Source organism: Abramis brama (genome assembly GCF_963993115.1).
Source record: "Abramis brama genome assembly, chromosome: 14".
NCBI lineage: Eukaryota > Metazoa > Chordata > Actinopteri > Cypriniformes > Leuciscidae > Abramis > Abramis brama.
This window is the reverse complement of record NC_139976.1, coordinates 11,278,767-11,297,676: the sequence shown is the minus strand read 5'-3', so window position 1 is coordinate 11,297,676 and position 18,910 is coordinate 11,278,767. Positions and strand designations below refer to the sequence as shown.

The window sequence follows — 18,910 nt, the reverse complement described above, 5'->3', positions numbered from 1 at the left end:
AAGGCCGGGGAGTCGCTGCGAATGGTTATTTCTTTAAGGCATAAGCGCCGATTAAACCCAATATTAAAATATGGAAGCAGTTCTAATGAAAAATCAAAGCCCGTTTCTCTGGCAGCCGAGCTTTTTCTCACATTAATGCTGGGTTGGGAGCAGGGCCGGTGCGGGCACTAGCAGAGCAGACCCCGGCTAGGCAAGAGTGGAGAAATCAATAGAGAAGAGCCGGTGGGGAGGGAGACTGCCAGAGCTGGCAGGGCCAGGCCGGCTCCCATCACAGCACTCTCCTCTGGCGTGCAGTGGGGAATGAAACGGGCCTCCCTGGGTCAGCACCAGAGAAAAGGTGAGATTAGAGGAAATGGAGGAGGGATTTCTGAGGCACAGGATACCTGGCGAGCCGGGGACCAATCGCCCATTAGCCTGTGGCTACCTACATATGGTTCACTGAACCCTGCACAGAAAATAACTATTTTTTTTCTTGTCTTTCTTCACCTCCCCCGATCCATCTTTCTCACTCCATCTAACTCTCTCCTTCTGGAAAAAAAAAAAGTGATGTGTTTTTTTTTTTTTTTTATTCTGACCCAAGTTCATGCCATATTTAGCATCTGATGTCTGTTGTGAGCGTTTCTTCTAAGAACACTCCGATGCAACCAGTCATAAAGAAAAAAGCTGAGCTTATATGCTATTATTGTGTGCGAATACACACGGGAATGAATGGCTACACGGTGAATAACGCCTCGCTCGGTCTCTCCCTCTTCTCCTCGCAACGCGACTATTGTCTGGGATGAATGCTCAAATCATTAGCATAAAAATACCCAAACACACAGCAGCTTAACCACATCATTAATTCTATACATGAATGTATATTTGTCACTGCCCTATGTGCACCAAATTCAAATGGAGATTTAAACAAAGGCCTCATCCACAGTCATAATGAAGTGCAGTCCTGTGAAATCAACTGCAACCATTCATTACAATAGAGCTCAAGACGGAAGTTCAAGACAAGATATTTATCCCGTGGCCTCTGCTAATCCTTTCTGTATATATATCTCTGTCGGAAAAGAGATGATCTCTAAACTCAGTTACACATTATTTTTATTGTGTGCGTGTGGTAATTGATAAATATATTTAAATATAATTATATGACTGACTAATTTAACAAAGTAATAATATTATAATTATATAATAGATTGAATTAAATTAAATAGTAAAAATATATCTAGCTGATATAATTGCTTAATGCATTTCAAGTAAATATGTTTTAAAATAGAATCAACTTAACAAAATAACACTGAATAATATTATAATAAAATACGATTTAAACAATAATTTAAAATAAAAGTACAATTAAATAAATAAATTACTCCTACAAATAACTTTAAGAAATAAAAATAAATCTTAGAGCAGAACAAGTTTACCCTGCATTATGTAGGAAGAAATTCATTTCAAATGCGAATATCAAAAATATAAGCTTGGACAAAAATCTAAAATTATTTAATCAAACATTTAAATGCAAGGAAAAAGCAAAGACTTAAAAATGGTTTGCTACCTAGACCTACTCTCTCTTTAAGCTCTATGTTTTAAAAAGTGTGATGGATGTGACGTTATATTTCAGATTTGCCTCATTTTAATCAATCACAAAAAGCTAATTTCTACCACAGGCTTTCACCATAGTTTTCAACCACTATAATTCCAGCCAAAATGCTCCCTTAAAAAAAAAAGAAAAAAAAAAAGAACTCTCTCATCCTCATTACGGAGAAAAACCTAGCAATAATTTACAGATTTCATATATGCACTGTAAATATATCACTCCATTAAAAGGGAGGACGAATTGATGTCTATGGAGTCTGAGATGTCAAAGTTTTCTCTCTCTCTCTTTGGTGCGTGCGTTTAAAAAGGGGGGGGGGGGGGACCAAGGCAATGATTCATAATACATTTCATAAATACTTCATGATTTTTCATACTTAAGCTGGCCTGGCAAATCAAAAAAATGTTGTCACCCCTTTTCGTCCCTCATGTCAGTTCATCATTTTCTGGGGGTGTCACATGTCACTTTCACTTTACAGGAGCGATAGGAACGGGCCGAGAGAGGAGACAGCTCTGCTGTGTCTGATTTTCCAGCCACTCTCATACAGACACACAGACACATGGAGTAGTTTGTCTTGAATTGAAAAACTACCTGATCTGTGTCACGGGTAACTATGAAGACAAATAGATAATCATTAACTCAGTTCAAATAAACAATACACAACCAAAAACCACAAAATCATCAACACATTACACAAATATTCATACTTGTATGAAGATTTGTAGCTAAATTTTATCCCCAAAATGCTGCAATTACCACAAAAAATAAAAGTATTTAAAAAGAAATTTAGAAATTAAATTGTAATACTATTTTTATGTTATCCTGAATGCAGTCATGGGCCTAAATAGTTTTCGTATTATTCTATAATTAAAAGAATATTAATTCATAAATCATCTAAAAATGTCCAAATATAATGCTGTAAAATTAGGCTTTAATATACACTCGGCCAGATCTAGTTTTCTAGCTTGAGAGAAAACCTCCACTTCTTATTAAGAACATGGGCTCTTCATTCCCAGCCATGGAGGCTTGATTTTCTCCCTCGAGTGACACAGTCCTTCACCTCATCACCGTCCCATCACTGCGATTAGAGCACGCGCCACAGCGCTGATCTCTGCAAAGCCACACAATCCCATCTCAGAGTACCAACCAATCCGCAAGACGCCCTGCGTAAAACAACTCCATAATAAAAGACACGTTCAAAAGATTGATTTAGTCCCTTCTTAAATCGGTACCATCTCAGAAAAAGAATCCCATCAATCCGTGAGATTTCCATAATAAACACAGAAGGTTTGTAATCAGGCTGGCTATACTCAAATGACACAACTGTTCTAATCTGCATTACCTTCTTAGTGCCGTGAAACAATCAGACAACAATCAAGAGTTTTTCAGAGTGCATATTCAGCTCTAATTTAAGGCGATTAAAAGTGTCGAACATCCGGGTCAAGTATGTCTGTCATGCTTCTCTTTTGTGGAAGCTGCTGTAATTGATGACTTGGTTGGTTTGACAAGAACTCTAAGAAACAAGTTTTCTGTTTTGATTCGGAGAGATTCAAAAGGCTTATTTGGAAAGCATGTGTGTGTAAAACTTGATATAGCGCACTAAAGGCTGCAACAAGTCTACAGATGAGAAGAGCTTGACGATTAAAAGTTAACTTGGGGAAGTGCAGCAAAGTTTTTTTGAAGTCAGTGGATTTCATCAAGATGATTGACAAACCTGTTTTCAGTTAACTTATCCGACAAACCCCTGAAGGGATTTAACAAACTCCAACAAAGTTTTGCCGAATCTGTGACCTGAACCTTGACCAGTAATTTTGTCATTTAAAATTGCCAGTTGACAAATCGCTAAAAAAGACTTTTCGCTAAATGTCACAAATCATTCAAAGACATCCATTTACCCTTGTGAGACAATTTAAAAAATAAACAAATAACAAAGCTGCCCACAATCTGACATTTTTAACAACTAGGGCAAATTTACCATTGGAAAACTAGATCACATTGTACAATTTCACATGTAAACTTATCAGACTTCTTAAGCTTAATAATGCCTTCAATAAACGTGATTAAACTCACGGTAATGTTCATGTTTTTGAGTTATTGGTCATAGTATAAATCCCTAAACCTTACAAAATACTTTTATGGTCAGCCAAAAAGAGAAAAATTATTAAATAGATAAAATTATGCAGAATTATTAAATACATGAAATGTCGGAGGCTTCAATTTCACTAAAAGATGTTCAATACAATTCACTATTTCATTATTAACCTTAATATTCATTTTATTTCTTTAAGATCATCTGTGCTTTCTTCACAATACAACTATAAAAATAATCTTCGGAACTGATTCAAGGCCAAATCATGATAATCAAACATCTCATAATTATGTCATTACTAATTAATTCCAAAAATTATTTAAAAAAAACATACCATTTATATCGAATCATCCATAGGCTAATAAATCATGGGTTTAACAACCATTGTCCATAAAAATCTGAATGATTTTAGACTCACATTTTCTCTATATCTAGAAAATACAAATGCAAAAAGCATTGTATGAAATAAAGCCTAGCAAAATGTTATGATATACAAATGTAGGCACAACCTTATTACTATTAAACTCAAACATAAAAAATAGCTAAATAGCTAAAAGGAATAATAATCATCATTTGTCATCACATTTTTTTATAAAATATCTAAAATAACAGCACATTCATAAATTATTATGCAAATGTGATGCCAGCTGCTAAAAAAAACTATTAGTCTCAGAAGTCAGTTCATTAAAAGAGCACAGTTCATAAAGATTAAAACACTATAGTATAGTGCTGAGAGCAAAGCAGAACGCTTGAGCTGGAGTCCTGTGAAAGGTGTAGAAAGGTGGAAGAGAACCGTACTCAAGCAAGACCCCATCTTGCCCTTTAAATGAGCAAACAAGTACCCCCCCATCACCCAGGATATTCACAGTGTTTAATCTCAGAGTTCCTCAAAGGAAAGAAGTCAAAAAGAAACCGATGGTCTACCTATATCTAGGAAAACGGCTTTGATTAGCAATTGCCTAAAAGCGGTGATGAGCAACGATCTCTTCCTGATACCTTGAACAATGTCGCCATCTATCTTTCATAGAAGGAAATGAGCCAGAACCAGGAATTGAGCCTGATAATGCAGTTTAGCTAGTTTATCATCTCTTTATTGATCAATGAGACAACTAATTTTTCTATATTAAAATACATCTAGCTTTGTATAAACAGGAATGTTATGTAAGCCCATCACCCATAATTCCTTTATTCAATATTTTCAATATATACAGTGTTGAATAAAAGTGGGGGGAATCAATGTAGATAAGAAATCAATTATTACTTTTTTAAAATAAAATATTTAATACTTATTGTTTGATACAAATAAAACAACAAAAAATAAATGTGGAACTCGTAATGCCTTATATAAGTAAAAGAGAGCAGACTGATATATCAAGCAATAGAAATCAAAATTTTCCACTTGCTTTGAAGAGATTTTTTTTCCTTTATTAATTACACCTCCATTACTTTTTGACCAAACAAAAGCATCGCTAAGAGGCACTGACATTTACTTTTGGCTTTTACGGCCCCTGACTGACTTTCGGCCTAACACAAATAAGCTTTAACTTATTGTTTTGTGAGCATTTAGCACTTTTGCCTTTTTGCTAATATAAGGCCTCTGCGGGGGTTCTCGGCTTTAAGACCCTGCGCCCCCATTATCAAAATGAAGCCATCATGAAGCGAGCATACCTTCGGGATGTCCTTCTGATATCTGCCTACTTTCTCTTAAAAAAAATGGCAGGGTTAAGAGGTCGGCCGGTCCCCGTCTGCCGCCGAACAGGAGGCTTAGTCTGGCGAGTGGGATGGAGCGAAGACTTCAAACCGCGGGGTGAACGGGTGAGTGCGAGCGGGGGTAAAGAGAGAGAAGCTCCAGGGAGGCCAGAAGAGGGGAAGGGCAAGACAAGGCCTTGATTTCCCGTGGAAGCACAACAAAGCCTCTGCTTTTTTAGAGAGAGCAGCGATGGCCCTCTCCCTGACACCTCTTAGAAGTGTGCGTGTGTGCTCACGTTGCGTGGCAGAGAGGATAAGCCATCCACGCTAAAGCATTTGGCACTTCTGAGGAGCCAGCTGAATCTCCCAGCTTTAGGACAAGTTTCTGGGGTTTGCTATCTCCGGCGGCTTCAGGGGGATCTGTTCTTCAAATGCACATAAACTCAAAGAACCAAGGAGAAAATGGCTTTCAATCAGGACAATTATATCATTCATATATAAATAGACTAAACCAGAGGTTTAGGACATACATTACTTACTGTTTTCATTAATATAACATTCTCCATTTCATTACAATTACTATTGAGCCCAATGAATTTTAATTTCTTAAATTATATACAAAAAGTAAAATATTTGATCTTTTAGTTTCCAAATTACTGAGTTTGGAAAGCATAAAACACAAACGACGGCTTAAAATGTTAACAGCAACCAACATCTTGCATATCCATGATTAGTTAGCATAGAAATGTATCTAAAAAAAAAAAAAAAAAAATGAGGTGAAAGGCAAAGGAATGCAACCATGAACGTTGCACTAAACCCTTTCACAGCGGGTGTTAATTGCATGATAATTAAGCACGGCAACAGTCAAGAGGGAGAAGCTAAAGATTAATCATCGGCCAATTAAATGCCCACGGTGAGGAACGTGAGGCCCCTTGGAGACGAGAGATCTCCACTGTGATCTGAGCTATCAGCACAGCGGCACAACATCAGATCACTGGCAAAAGATCCTTTTCAAAACTCTCCTCATTTATGTCAGCCTTTCTGGAATCGTTGTGGATGCCGTAGCCATCTGGTAATTGATATCAAGAGCACCTTGAGTTAGGTGCAGGTGCTGAGTTTGAAAGAAATGATGAAGTGAATTCGCTGCGTGCTGAGACTTCATATGGTGGCATAAGCGAATGGAGTGGATTGCAAAGAGAACAAGGCTAGAGGTACTGAAATGCCATAAAACAGTTTAATACCATTGTGATATTTAAAAAAACATACATACATACATACATACATACATATATATATATATATATATATATACTGTATATATAGTAGCCTATATTTACTTAAATATTTATAAAAAAATATATAGCCTATTATCTTCATGTGGAAGGATAACAATGATTGTGCTAGCATTTTAAAAGAGACGAATAATATATGTATATGTGTCTGTGTGTGTCTGTGTGTGCCTGTGTGTGCCTGTGTGTGTGTGTGTGCGTGTGTGTGTGACCCTGGACCACAAAACCAGGTACTTTTTTTTTTTAAATTGAGATTTATATATCATCTGAAAGCTGAATAAATAAGCCTTCCATTGATGTATGGTTTGTTAGGATAGGAGACAACTATTTGAAAATCTGGAATTGAGGGTGCAAAAAAATCTAAACATTGAGAAAATGGCCTTTAAAGTTGTCCATTTATGTTCGCGATTGTGCTGCATTCACTCACAAAAATAAATGTTTTATATATTTGTGGTAGGAAATTGACAAAATATCTTCATGGAACATGATCTTTACTTAATATCCTCATGATTTTTGGCATAAAAGAAAAATCGATAATTTTGACCCATACAATGTAGGCTATTGTTGGCTATTGCCACAAATATAACCGTGCTACTTATGACTGGTTTTGTGATCCAGGGTCACATATAGTCTCTATTAAAATGTTAGCACAATCATTGTTATCCTTCCACATGAAGATAATATATATTTATAATATAAATATTTATTTTATAAATATTTAAGTAAATATACAAGTATATATAACAATTCAAAATAACTGTTTTCTATTTTTAATATATTTTAAAATGTAATGTATTCCTGTGATGCAAAGCTGAATTTTCAGCATCATTACTCCAGTCTTCAGTGTCACGGTCCTTCAGAAAGCATTCTAATATGCTGATTTGCTGCTCAAGAAACGTTTATTATTAGAGCCCGACCGATATGGATTTTTGGGCGCCGATGCCGATACCGATAAAAAAAAGCCAGATACCGATATATCGGCCGATATTATTTGTGTGTATATTATAATACAGTAGCAATATTATTTATGTGTATTATAGTACAGTAAGTTTGGACACACTTTCCAATTGGTGTGTACAAACTTTTGATGGGTACTGTATATATAGAATACACAGTATAAACAGAATAAATATATAAACGTTTTGCAATGATCACTCAAATGTGGTGATCAAACACTTGTGTGACAAAGATATGCAATGGAGGCAGGGTGAATGATAGAATGAGAATTTGAGCTGTAACCAAACTAGTTTGCATTGCATTTTATATTATATTATATTCTAAATACTCTTCTATTTTTAATCTTAATTTAGTGGAGGAAGAACTCAGATCTTTTTAGTAAAGTAAAATTAATAATATCATAATGAAAACGTTTATAATTACATATGTACAGTAGTTTTATACTATTTTAAATAAGTAGTAAGCAAAATGTACTAAACGTGAAACTAGGCTACAGGGCTGGACCCGAATATTCGTTCGGTGGGTTAGTATTCGATTTGAAAATTTGACATTCGAATATTTGTTGTTGTTTTTTTTTTCACATCTGGGATCCCCCGCGAAACGGTTCTCATTCGCGCTTGAATAAGGCCGGCGACACACTGACTGCGTGGCATGGCCGTTTTTATTTCGGCTCCCATGTTAACAGGTTGGAGTTTGCACACTGCCTGCGTGAGACACGCGTCTCTCAGGCGCGGCTCGAGCCACGCGGAAAACGCGTGCATGCCAGAAATAGAACCGACGCGCAAGTCTTCTCTGGCAAGAGCGCAGAACAGCGGAGTTTGTATGGACCAAAGTGCATGCCTGAGCTTGTGTTTTGGATTAAGCTGTGTTGCTTTGACATTGTGGAAAATAGAATAATAGAAACAAAATGTATTAGACTTTTTACCCGTTATTATCAATCTAAATTAATCTCGTTTTTTAATTTAACTTAATTTCGTTTTTCTTTATTTAAATTTCGTTTAATTTCTTTATTTAAATTTCGTTTAATTTCTTTATTTAAATTTCGTTTTTCTTTATTTTAATTTCGTTTAATTTCTTTATTTAAATTTCGTTTAATTTCTTTATTTAAATTTCGTTTAATTTCTTTATTTAAATTTCGTTTTTCTTTATTTAAATTTCGTTTAATTTATTTAAATTTCGTTTAATTTCTTTATTTAAATTTCGTTTAATTTCTTTATTTAAATTTCATTTTTCTTTATTTAAATTTAGTTTTTCTTTATTTAAATCTACCCTTTACTGTGTCAGTAATTTTGTTAGTCAGAAAAATATTAGACTACCTTAAAAGTATTGCTTAATTTAACAGACATGTGTGTGCGTTTTATATCACTAACAGTGTCCGTTCTCGGACGCGTTCTCTGCCCGCGTGAGGTGCGCGCTTCCTGCTCGCGCTGTTCTGTAGTTTACTAAAAGTGTATTAATTCTGAACGTGTCGCGTCTCCATCTGGCTACTTTTAATGCAAAATGGCCCTATATAAAGTGTTATAATTACATAAATTATTGGAATATTGCTTTATGTTGTAACGTAGCAGAATGAGCTTTAACACTGTGTCTACACCAGACGCGGCCGTTATTTTTTTGCCACTTTTGCCAGTTCTTTGTAACAGCTTTTAGGTGCTTTATTGGCAGCGCCATTCTTACATAAATCACTGCACACTGCATTTTTTTAAATATTAATTTATCGGCCGTTATAAATGCCGATACCGATAGTTAGGAAAATGCCTAATATCGGCCGATAATATCGGCCTGCCGATATATCGGTCGGGCTCTATTTATTATTATTATTATCAATGTTGAAAACAGTTATACAATTTTATTTCAGGATTCTTTGATGAATAGAAAGTTTAAAAAAAAAAAAAAAAAAAAACAGCATTTATCTGAAATAGAAAGCTTTTGTAACATTATGCACTACACAAAAGTTTGAGGTCAGTAAGAATTTTTTTTTGGGGGGGGGATAAAAGAAATCAATACTTTTATTCAGCAAGGATGCATTAAATTGATCAAAAGTTACAGTAAAGACATTTATAATGTTACAAAAGATTCTATTTCAAAACAATGAAAAAAGAAATTGTACACAACTGTTTTCAACATTGATAATAATAATGAATGTTTTTTAGCATCAAATCAGCATATTAGAATGATTTCTGAAGGATCATATGACACTGAAGACTGGAGTAATGATGCTGAAAATTCAGCTTTGCATCACAGGAATAAATTGTATTTTAAAATATATTCAAATAGAAAACAGTTATTTTAAATTGTCATAATATTTACAAATATTACTGGGGTTTTTTTATCAAATAAATGCAGCCTTGGTGAGATTAAGAGACTTCTTTTAAAAACATAAAAAATCTTACTGATCCCAAAATTTTTAAAGGCAGTGTATATATATATATATCATGTAAATATAGGTAATATTTTATGTTAAGGTGACATAGTTACATGCACAATTAAAAGTAACTAAGCCTAATCCAAATCCTAATCTTAACCCTATAGTAAGTGCATGTAGCTAACTAATATTGCATAGTACTTATTTGTGTAATTACACTGTAACAACATCACCTTAAAATAAAATGTAACCTAAATATGTATTTATATTATCACTGAAACTCAAAAAGATTTACCAGAAACAGGGAATGTAGGGAATAATAACTCTTGCAAGAGAAAAAGGCAAGGGCGGCACCTCATATTACAAACATTAAAGGATCAATGTCTGTTTAGTGTGTTCAGTATATCCTCTCCTAACAGTATGAAGTAAATGTGACCACCTCAGAGAAACCAAAAAGAAGTGTTTTTGGATAAGACTATCATAGTATGGGGGTATTTATTTATTTTTAACGCCATGTCAGCAGCAAGGCTATATTCATTGTATGGGGGTAAGAAAGACAAGCATTGTGATGTAAAACAAACAAAGGAAAAATTTGGCTTCAGAGTAAAAGCACCTCACTAAGGTTTGATGTGTGTGGGGAAGATTCTTCATGGTCAGGTAGAGTTATGAATAACTAAACAAGGACATCTGGAGAAAAATACAGCTCTGCTCTCCATGGCTCAAGTGGTAGTTGCAAAAAATACACTTTGAATTAACCACAGTGGAAATGCCGATAACCTTCAGTGGTTTTAAAGTTGAAGGACTAAGCTTCCAACCATGCGTATGTTTGTGTGCTTATGTGAAGAAGAACACGGCCATTGAAAGTATTCACGCAAAAAGCATGATGTTTTTTGTTTTTTGTTTAAAGATGTTTTTAATACTCACAAAATCTTTCTCAAGCTTCTCCATCTCTTGCTTGTAGCTCTTCAGACGGCTGTTGTACATGCCTCGGCTCTGAATCGGGATCTCTCGAACCTCAAGGTCCATCTGCTCGAGCTAGAAACACCAATTCAATTCAGTGTAAACAAGCAAACCATTTCACATATAATTTCGATACTAAAACAATTAAACTGTCTCGCTAGTTTACTGTCAACCAGAGGTAGTGCAGAGGCATCGATTCAGGCACCCGGCAAATCAAGTCATGTTAGGAGGTGCCGCTTCATTAAAACCTCTGGCGCGGTTGAGCTCTGACAACTACGACATGTGTCCGTGTCACATGTGAGCAAACCGGCGTGCACAAAAGGGCCCCGCTGATTTACACTGTCCAATCAACATGACATGATGGGACAATTTACATGTGACACACATCCCTTCTTTCGGCACCTGCCACGGCGCCTTCCCCCAATAATGGCGTGAAATGTGTCGCGCGGTGTCACTTAAAAGAGCATTATGTGGATGTGATCACACCGTTAGCATCGAGCAGCCTTCAGCCAGATGAAGAGTGTCTCATGTCACCGGCGACATTGCAGGTGTTGTTTATGCAGGGGGGAAATTTTTCCAAATTCATTATTTAGAAAACGAGTGAGTGAAAATTACTGATCAAAGACCCACCAACTCTCTGACTTCTTCAAGCTGTTTGTCGACATTTAGAACCAGCTGTGTCTTCTCCTCTGAAAGAGAAAAAGAGGAAAACATATTGATCAGTGGATGGAGGAGCTGTGCTTCATGACAACAGCCCGACTCCCCCGCAACAACAAGAGAGCAAATAAAAACAAGCCTGCATTTGAAGATATATTTACACATTCTCCACGCACAAAGATCCATATTTGATGTGTCTTATTTTTCCATGTGTAAACGCCTTTGTTAGTTTGTGAAGGAGCGCAGAGACGCCTCTTGGCAACTCAAAAGAGGAGAGAGATGTCAGCTCCGCCAAACTCTGCCATTCTGCCACCCACTCAGAATGACTACAATGAGGTTGCATTGGTTTTTATCCACTGGTACGAGCCAGGCCAAAATATAGAGCATGACTGAATTTCCCTTTCGTAATTTGGAAAATGAAATACATACACTGTATCTAACTCTCCACGCTTTTTCTAAAATAAGAGACAATCTTGTGGGTTTTCCGGTGTTATTAGGAAGGAAGGAACCACAGGAAATGTTATCAATGATGACAATATTATAGCCTAAATCTATACTACTTTGTAGTGTAGCGATGCTCCATTTTCATATCGTCCTCTCGTCAGACTGTGAGATCGGCGATACACGATATTATCGTGAGGGGGGCGGGGCTTACTTATTTGATTATTAATTTGCTTATTTACTCATTAATTTGCTTGTTTTATATATGAGAATCTTTTTCTATTTTGCTAGCAAAGGTGGAGTGTTTATTAATAGGCTAAATCAGGTTATTTCCCGGTATAGTGTGGTAAAAAAAGATCCTAATCATTCTTGAATCTGAGTATTTCAACATGTCAGCGGGACCTTTACAGACACACATTATCTTCTCACGCCGTTACAGATGCAGCATTATGACTGTACTTCTGCACGAGATGAGAACACGTTTTAATAATTTCTTGGGTCAAGAATAGGGCTGGGGCGGTTACCGCATTACCGCAATACCGCGGTCACATGATGCCTACCGCGGGTCTGAGCTCGTCACCGTCATCACCGCAAAAAAAAAAGAAAAAAAAGCATTGGCTTGCACATGTGTGCACGTTGTGTCTAATTACATTGATTCTAATGACATTGTGTCTTACATAAGTTTTGTTTAGAAAACCTTGAATCCATCAAAAGATGGAGCACATCCGACCTTTCGCGAGTTGGGGAGCGCAATGTTCCATGACACATAATAACATTCCATTCGTATTGACTATTAGCCCTATATGCGAGAGTACCTACAGACATCCCAAGTCTCCCAGAAGTTCCGGGAGTCTCCCGCATATTAATAGCGGCTCCATGATGCCCGCAAATTAGTTAAAATCTCCCGGAATCTAGAGCGAGCGAGCAAGAGTGCGCATGCGAGACAGAGGCTGTGTTCCAAACCGTGTAGCGCGCGCACGGCAGAGAGGGAGAGGGAGAGGGAGCGGGAGCGAGAGAGAGCATCCTGATTGGCCCGTTTCGGTAAGTCAACCAATCAGTTGTCAGTGTGGGTGGGCTTTTATCTCTTCTTCTCTGACTGCGCGCGCGCCTCCCCAAGTGGACGAGGCGGCATTTTATGCTTGACGCGCTCGCCGTATACTATTCATTAGCCTACTATAATATTGAAGGTAAAAATGAACTGATTTATATACAAACACTTAAAATACACTTTTATTTATTTTTATAATAATAAAGTTATATGAAATTATATAAAAATTTAAATGGTGGCTGTCATAAAAAAAACTTTCCAGATTTATTCAAACATGCATTAAATATTTAAGAACATTAAAAATTATAATGAATATGTAATATGGTGCATATATTTAATAAAATGCTCCTCTCTAGAGTTAATTTTTCTAGCTGACTAATGAGTTTATGGTCACTGGATATGTTTTTTCTGAGGTAAATGTGACGTTACATGACATTGTTTATGTAAAAACACGCCAAAAACACTGATTGAGCGATTCCATGTGACATGATACGGACTTCGATAAGTTGTACTCTATCTTTTAACACACTTTCAGATGCTCATTCATGTTTATTTCGCGCTGTAACTGGTGTTATTAAGGCGGAAGAGAAGGTAATGTCCGCTCCGCGCTGCTGCTTCTCGAGCTGAGCTGAGCCAGAGCGATCTCACGCCACAGCGCCAAAACGGTATTTATGTTTTTGAATTTCGTAAGAAAATGGACGTAATTTGAAATCTGAGACTTTGTTTCATATCAATAATAACAAAGCACAAAGATTATTGCGATTTATTGAATGGGATGTGCGTTACAATGTTCCAGTCATTCATCAACTGAAAACAGAATGACTAATCGATTCTTGGGATTTAAGAATCGATATCGTTTCATAAAAATGAGAATCGATTCAAATCGAGAAATCAATATTTTTTACCCAGCCCTAATATATATATATATGTTTTGTTAATCTGCTATGGAAACAAAATACTGACGAACAACGATGCCGTTTTCATCTTGGATCTAAATGATGCGTCTGTTAAAGAAAGCACTCTTGACAATTTGTGAATGGATCACTTTGCAATTCAATTTTGATGTGGGATGTAGTTTTTTAGTCTTTTAAAAACATTTTCTTAGAGGAGTCCTCATACGCGCGTGTCGGTGATGTCGCAAATGTTAGGCTATGTGGTGATGTCGTTATGAATTTAGGCAAGGCAAATTAATTGTAGTTCCTAATATTAATTTTATAACAATACTAGCTTTATAATAATAATAATATTAATTTAATACATTAATGGTAAAACGATCCAATTATCATACTGATATCGTCAAAGCCATCAGCAATATCTCTGACTATCGTCGATACACGATACTATCGTCTAGCGGCACAACTCTACTACTTTGTTAAAAATACATAAATGAAACACACCAAAACCTATATAAACCACTTTTATGCTACAAGCAATTTTAGGCACCACAACAATGTCCATAATTTAATTGAAAACAATAATAAAAAAATATTTTAAAATATATATAAAAAAAAAAAAACAGTTGACAGTAAACATTTACAATTTTACAATTTCAATTAAACTTTCTATTTATCAAAGAATAGCCTAAAATAAAAGACACCTAATAAAAGACACCAAAATTAAAGAATTAACTGAACCATTTTTGAATAAAAATCACAATTAATATAATCATTATGTGACAAACTTTTGCATAAAAATATAGTCCCTATTAGTACATCATGTTGTTTAGTACAGCTGTCTTGACCAGTTAGAATCCAGAACCAAAACAATCCTTTCATTATATGAATTTTGTAATGACAGAAGCACGCTATAAATAAATAATATCACAACATCTACTGATCAAACAAGACCAGTGAAGCACATCAAACCATGTCAAGCAATAGCACTAATCATGAAGAAAAACATCAAGCGATATCAAAACGAAAATCTGTCAATAAGCTGCAAACTAAAGTGAACTTCTGTTTTGCCCTTTGGCTTTCCAATGTCGTTTGGTGGTCATCAATCCATTTTTAAAATCTGTGTGCAACCTCACAGCCCACACAGTGTAAACAGCCAGGGGCGATTCTCTACAAGGTGAGCAAACACTAGGGCCTGTATTCACCCCTGGCATAGGGCAGGTTGAAATATATCTCACTATTGCAGGTGCATGGGGCAATACCACAAGGTCAGGTGCTCTTTGGGCAAAGCGATGCACTGAGAAAGGTTCGACCTGTAGATGCATCTTTGCATCTTCACTCAATTATTCATTGCGTGATTGACAGCTCATTCTCTTTGTGCAAATCTACCTAAAAAAACAAAACAAAAAAAAACACGCATTTATGTTTAATGGAGCAAGGCCTTGCATTATTTTCAAATTCATGTTTCACAACTACAAGTTTTGCACTGTTCAACAAAACAAAAATTCTTGGGAGATTCTCAAGTGAATAAATGCAGTCGGCTTGAGCAAAACAAAAATGGCCAAGGGCATTATATCCGTCAACTGGTCTTTATCAATGTTTCTACACATGTGATACTGTACAATGAGAACAACAGCATAAGCCACTTTGTTGATGGCTGCCATTGTTGGTCACAAACAAATTTGTGTACCTATAGGAAAGAGAAAAGTGTTTTTTATTGGCATAATTGAGATTTGAATTCAAGAGCCTAACTCCTCTGGCAACAGTGAGGAAGGTTTGGCGATCACTAATGAGCATGCATTGTTTATGGCTTTGTTCATATTCAGTGGACTTATTTAAATATATTTAGCAGCTGGTGGTGGGCCGGTCTGATGACACAGTGTTTGTGTCTGCCAAGCTCTGAAGAAGCAATTTAAGCTTCAACAATTCACCACATTACACATTCTCATTCTCATTCTTTTCAATATGCTTAAATAATGCAAAGAAAAGCCAATTGCGTCTGCAATTGTTTGACAGTGCTCACCGAAAGGAGCGCTGCTGTATGATTCTGAATAAGTGATTAATCCTTCATACCTTTTGTTCACGTACAATAGAAGCACTGAGGGACTGCATCAGGTTATTATGAGACAGACCTCTGAGGTTTAACAGTGACTAAAAGCAATCATTTACATTAAAAGTCACCGGAGGGTATTAAAGTAACCTTTCATTGCACTGACTTTTAGTTTCAATCCAGCAAAGTCAGAACAAGATCTTGTAGAATTAATTTTATTTATGTACTGAAACTGAATGCATTTCTGAAGTTCACAATGTGGGAAAAACAAAAAGTTATATCAACATCAAAAGCATCCTGAGTATTTCCAGAAGATAGACCATATCTAGCAATACCACTCTTTGGCTGCAAAATTTTGTTCAAAATTAACAAAAGTCAATACATCATCAATCCTTCATCCAAAACATGTTTTTATCTTACCCTGATTCACTAATGGTAAGCCTATTGTAAGTGTTTATATTTTAGACCTATAGTGGGATGGCTTTCGCAGGAAATTGAGTACATAACTCGCCTGTGCATGTCTTATTTCCATAAGTTGCTCAGGTTACTTTGATGTGTGTATGTTGTGGGAGTGGCATAGGTTAGTTGTCACAACAAGTGAGAAAGGTTGACATGGAGCAGCAAAATCTTGAGCCTCCGGAGAATCAGCCGTCTTAAAAAACTGCCAAACAGAGGAGAGTCTCCTGGCACAAAAAGAACGTGACAGAGTTCATAATAGACCTTATTCACAGCAGTGCCATCTTTGATTTTTAATGGGAATGAAAGCGAGGCTGTGAGGGACAGACATGCATCTCTTCAATGGGCTGTACGGTTATTAATGTGTTTTTGAATTGTTCTGCTCATGAAACACTGGAAAAATATCTTTCCAAGAAATTTCAACTGACAAAAAACTCTCGACAATATAAGCTGTGGTAAATTGTAAGTAGCCTAATCTAGGAGCTTTATACAGCTTTTTACAGCGGATGCCATTGGAAACACGGCAAGTATATCCCTCACAGCCTCACTTTCAATACCTGTCATGGCGCTGCTATAAATAAGGTCTATGGTGACCTCTAGTCATTTGTAATCATTTTAGAGATTGTCTGTGATCTTAATCCCGTGCGAATCGGCCATGTCTGTAATTTGTAAAGTAAAAATCCCCCCGCAAATGACCTACCATATTTCGGCGAACACAGAGGTCCTGTCATAATATTAGTCCCGTGCGAATCGGCATCTCTGTGATCTGGGGGGGTCGTATATCATCTTTTCAAGGTTTTTGTTTCCTGTGCGCCTTTTAGTCCATCTTTCGCAAAGAATGGAGGCTGCGTTGGAGTGTTTTGATAGTATTTTAGGTGCTGTGTCATATCGCTATAGATCTCAGTTCAATATTTCATCATGTCCCGTAATTATTTCTGAGGTAAAAAAAATTGTGTAAGTAAAGTTACATTATACAATTAATATACATTATCCCTTAAATGTCACCAATAATAGTCTTGTTTGAACCTGTTCGTTCGTCTTGCTACGAACTTTTCTTCGCGGAGGCTTTGCGTTAGTTACAACTTAAATGTAAAATATTTCTACTCAAAACAATATTTTGTGTCCAATTATTTCCCAAACGCATTTTGCTATTGAGGTAACTTAAAGGGTAACGTAATGTAACGTTTACTTGCGTTTGATATACAAGAGGGAGGTGGTCACGAAGATGATTCGAAGTGTTTCCTCTTTTGCAGCGACATGTTCTGCAGACTGGGTGACCATCCTCTGAAAAGTTTCCCTCGGGACTTTTGTAAAAGACTTAATATGACCACACCTCTAGAAGGCTGAAACATCTCCCGAACTCTTTCACTGCCTTCCGCCATTTCTTCTCGAACAAAAAACAACGTTTCATGCGCGCGCCTGTGTCAGACCAGAGCCGTTAACGGCTCTGTGTCAGACTTGCCTGGACATGATGATTTACCGCGAGTTTTCAAAATCACGATAATCAAACTTTAATTAAATTTTAAACGATAATACTAACCGTCAGGATATTTTATATTGGTTTAGCGTGAAAAAGGTAATCGTTTTATCCCTAGCTTATAGTGAAGTAGTTTTATGAGCAGTAGGACAATCTCTCTCTCTTTATAGTTATGAGAAAGAGCCATATTCATCTACACAGTCACGCAGACCCAAACACACAAAAAACAGACAAAAAAAAGACAATGTTACAAAATATGTTACATTTGAATCATGAAAAAAAAACAGACTGGCCTGAAAAAAAGAGGCGGTTTCTTTGTCAACAAATGTTTTAAACAAGCAAGAATGTGTCTCAAGAACAAGGAAACAAGAATAATGAATTTGGAAATATCAAAGAAAGAATATAGCAAAGTCATATTCATGGCAATATTTGTGTTGACTATATGAGAATTAGAGTCCTTTATTTAAGGACTGGGGGGGGGGGGGGGGAGATAAAAAAAAAGAGTATGAAACATTTTCCTTCCCTTATACAGACATGTTTGATGCTATTTTAAGGTTATTTTTAGATCATCTGAGCTTTCTCTCACCTATCCAACATCACATTCATCTCATAGCATTGTTTCCATGGAAACACATTTGTCTGATTTGAGAAATTAAAAGCACAAAGACAGGTAAAGTGGCAGTAGACTTATGACAACTCACAATCCTAAAGGGTCCCAGATAAAGTCAATTTTAACATATATGTGATGAAACAGCCCATGTTTAGTATAGAAAACTTGACATAAACCTAGACCTAGTCTGTGACTTCTAGGGGCTCCATGGTGGTACTGTAGGGGGACCGCCAATTATTGTTTGGTTATAGAACTGAGTTTAAGTTTTTCAAATTAAACAAGTTTGGAATAATTTATATATTTTATATATATATATATGTATTTGAAAGACATCTCAAAATACTCTG

At 36.2% G+C, this 18,910-nt stretch overlaps 1 protein-coding gene across 6 annotated transcripts in view; it reads right to left on the bottom strand.

Annotated features, from left to right (window-relative positions):
- vti1a (vesicle transport through interaction with t-SNAREs 1A) overlaps positions 1 to 18,910 on the bottom strand; it is a 139,482-nt gene that overhangs the window by 119,170 nt on the left and 1,402 nt on the right. For all 6 annotated transcript variants that reach the window (XR_014609067.1, XR_014609068.1, XM_084135897.1 and 3 more), the window contains exons 2-3: positions 11,562 to 11,620; positions 10,896 to 11,006 (exon numbers count right to left, since the gene is read on the bottom strand). Coding sequence is in view for 4 of the 6 variants with exons in the window: in XM_084135897.1 (XP_083992023.1) it covers positions 10,896 to 11,006; positions 11,562 to 11,620 (170 nt within the window). In the remaining 2 variants the exon portion in view is untranslated. The remainder of the gene's footprint in view (positions 1 to 10,895; positions 11,007 to 11,561; positions 11,621 to 18,910) is intronic.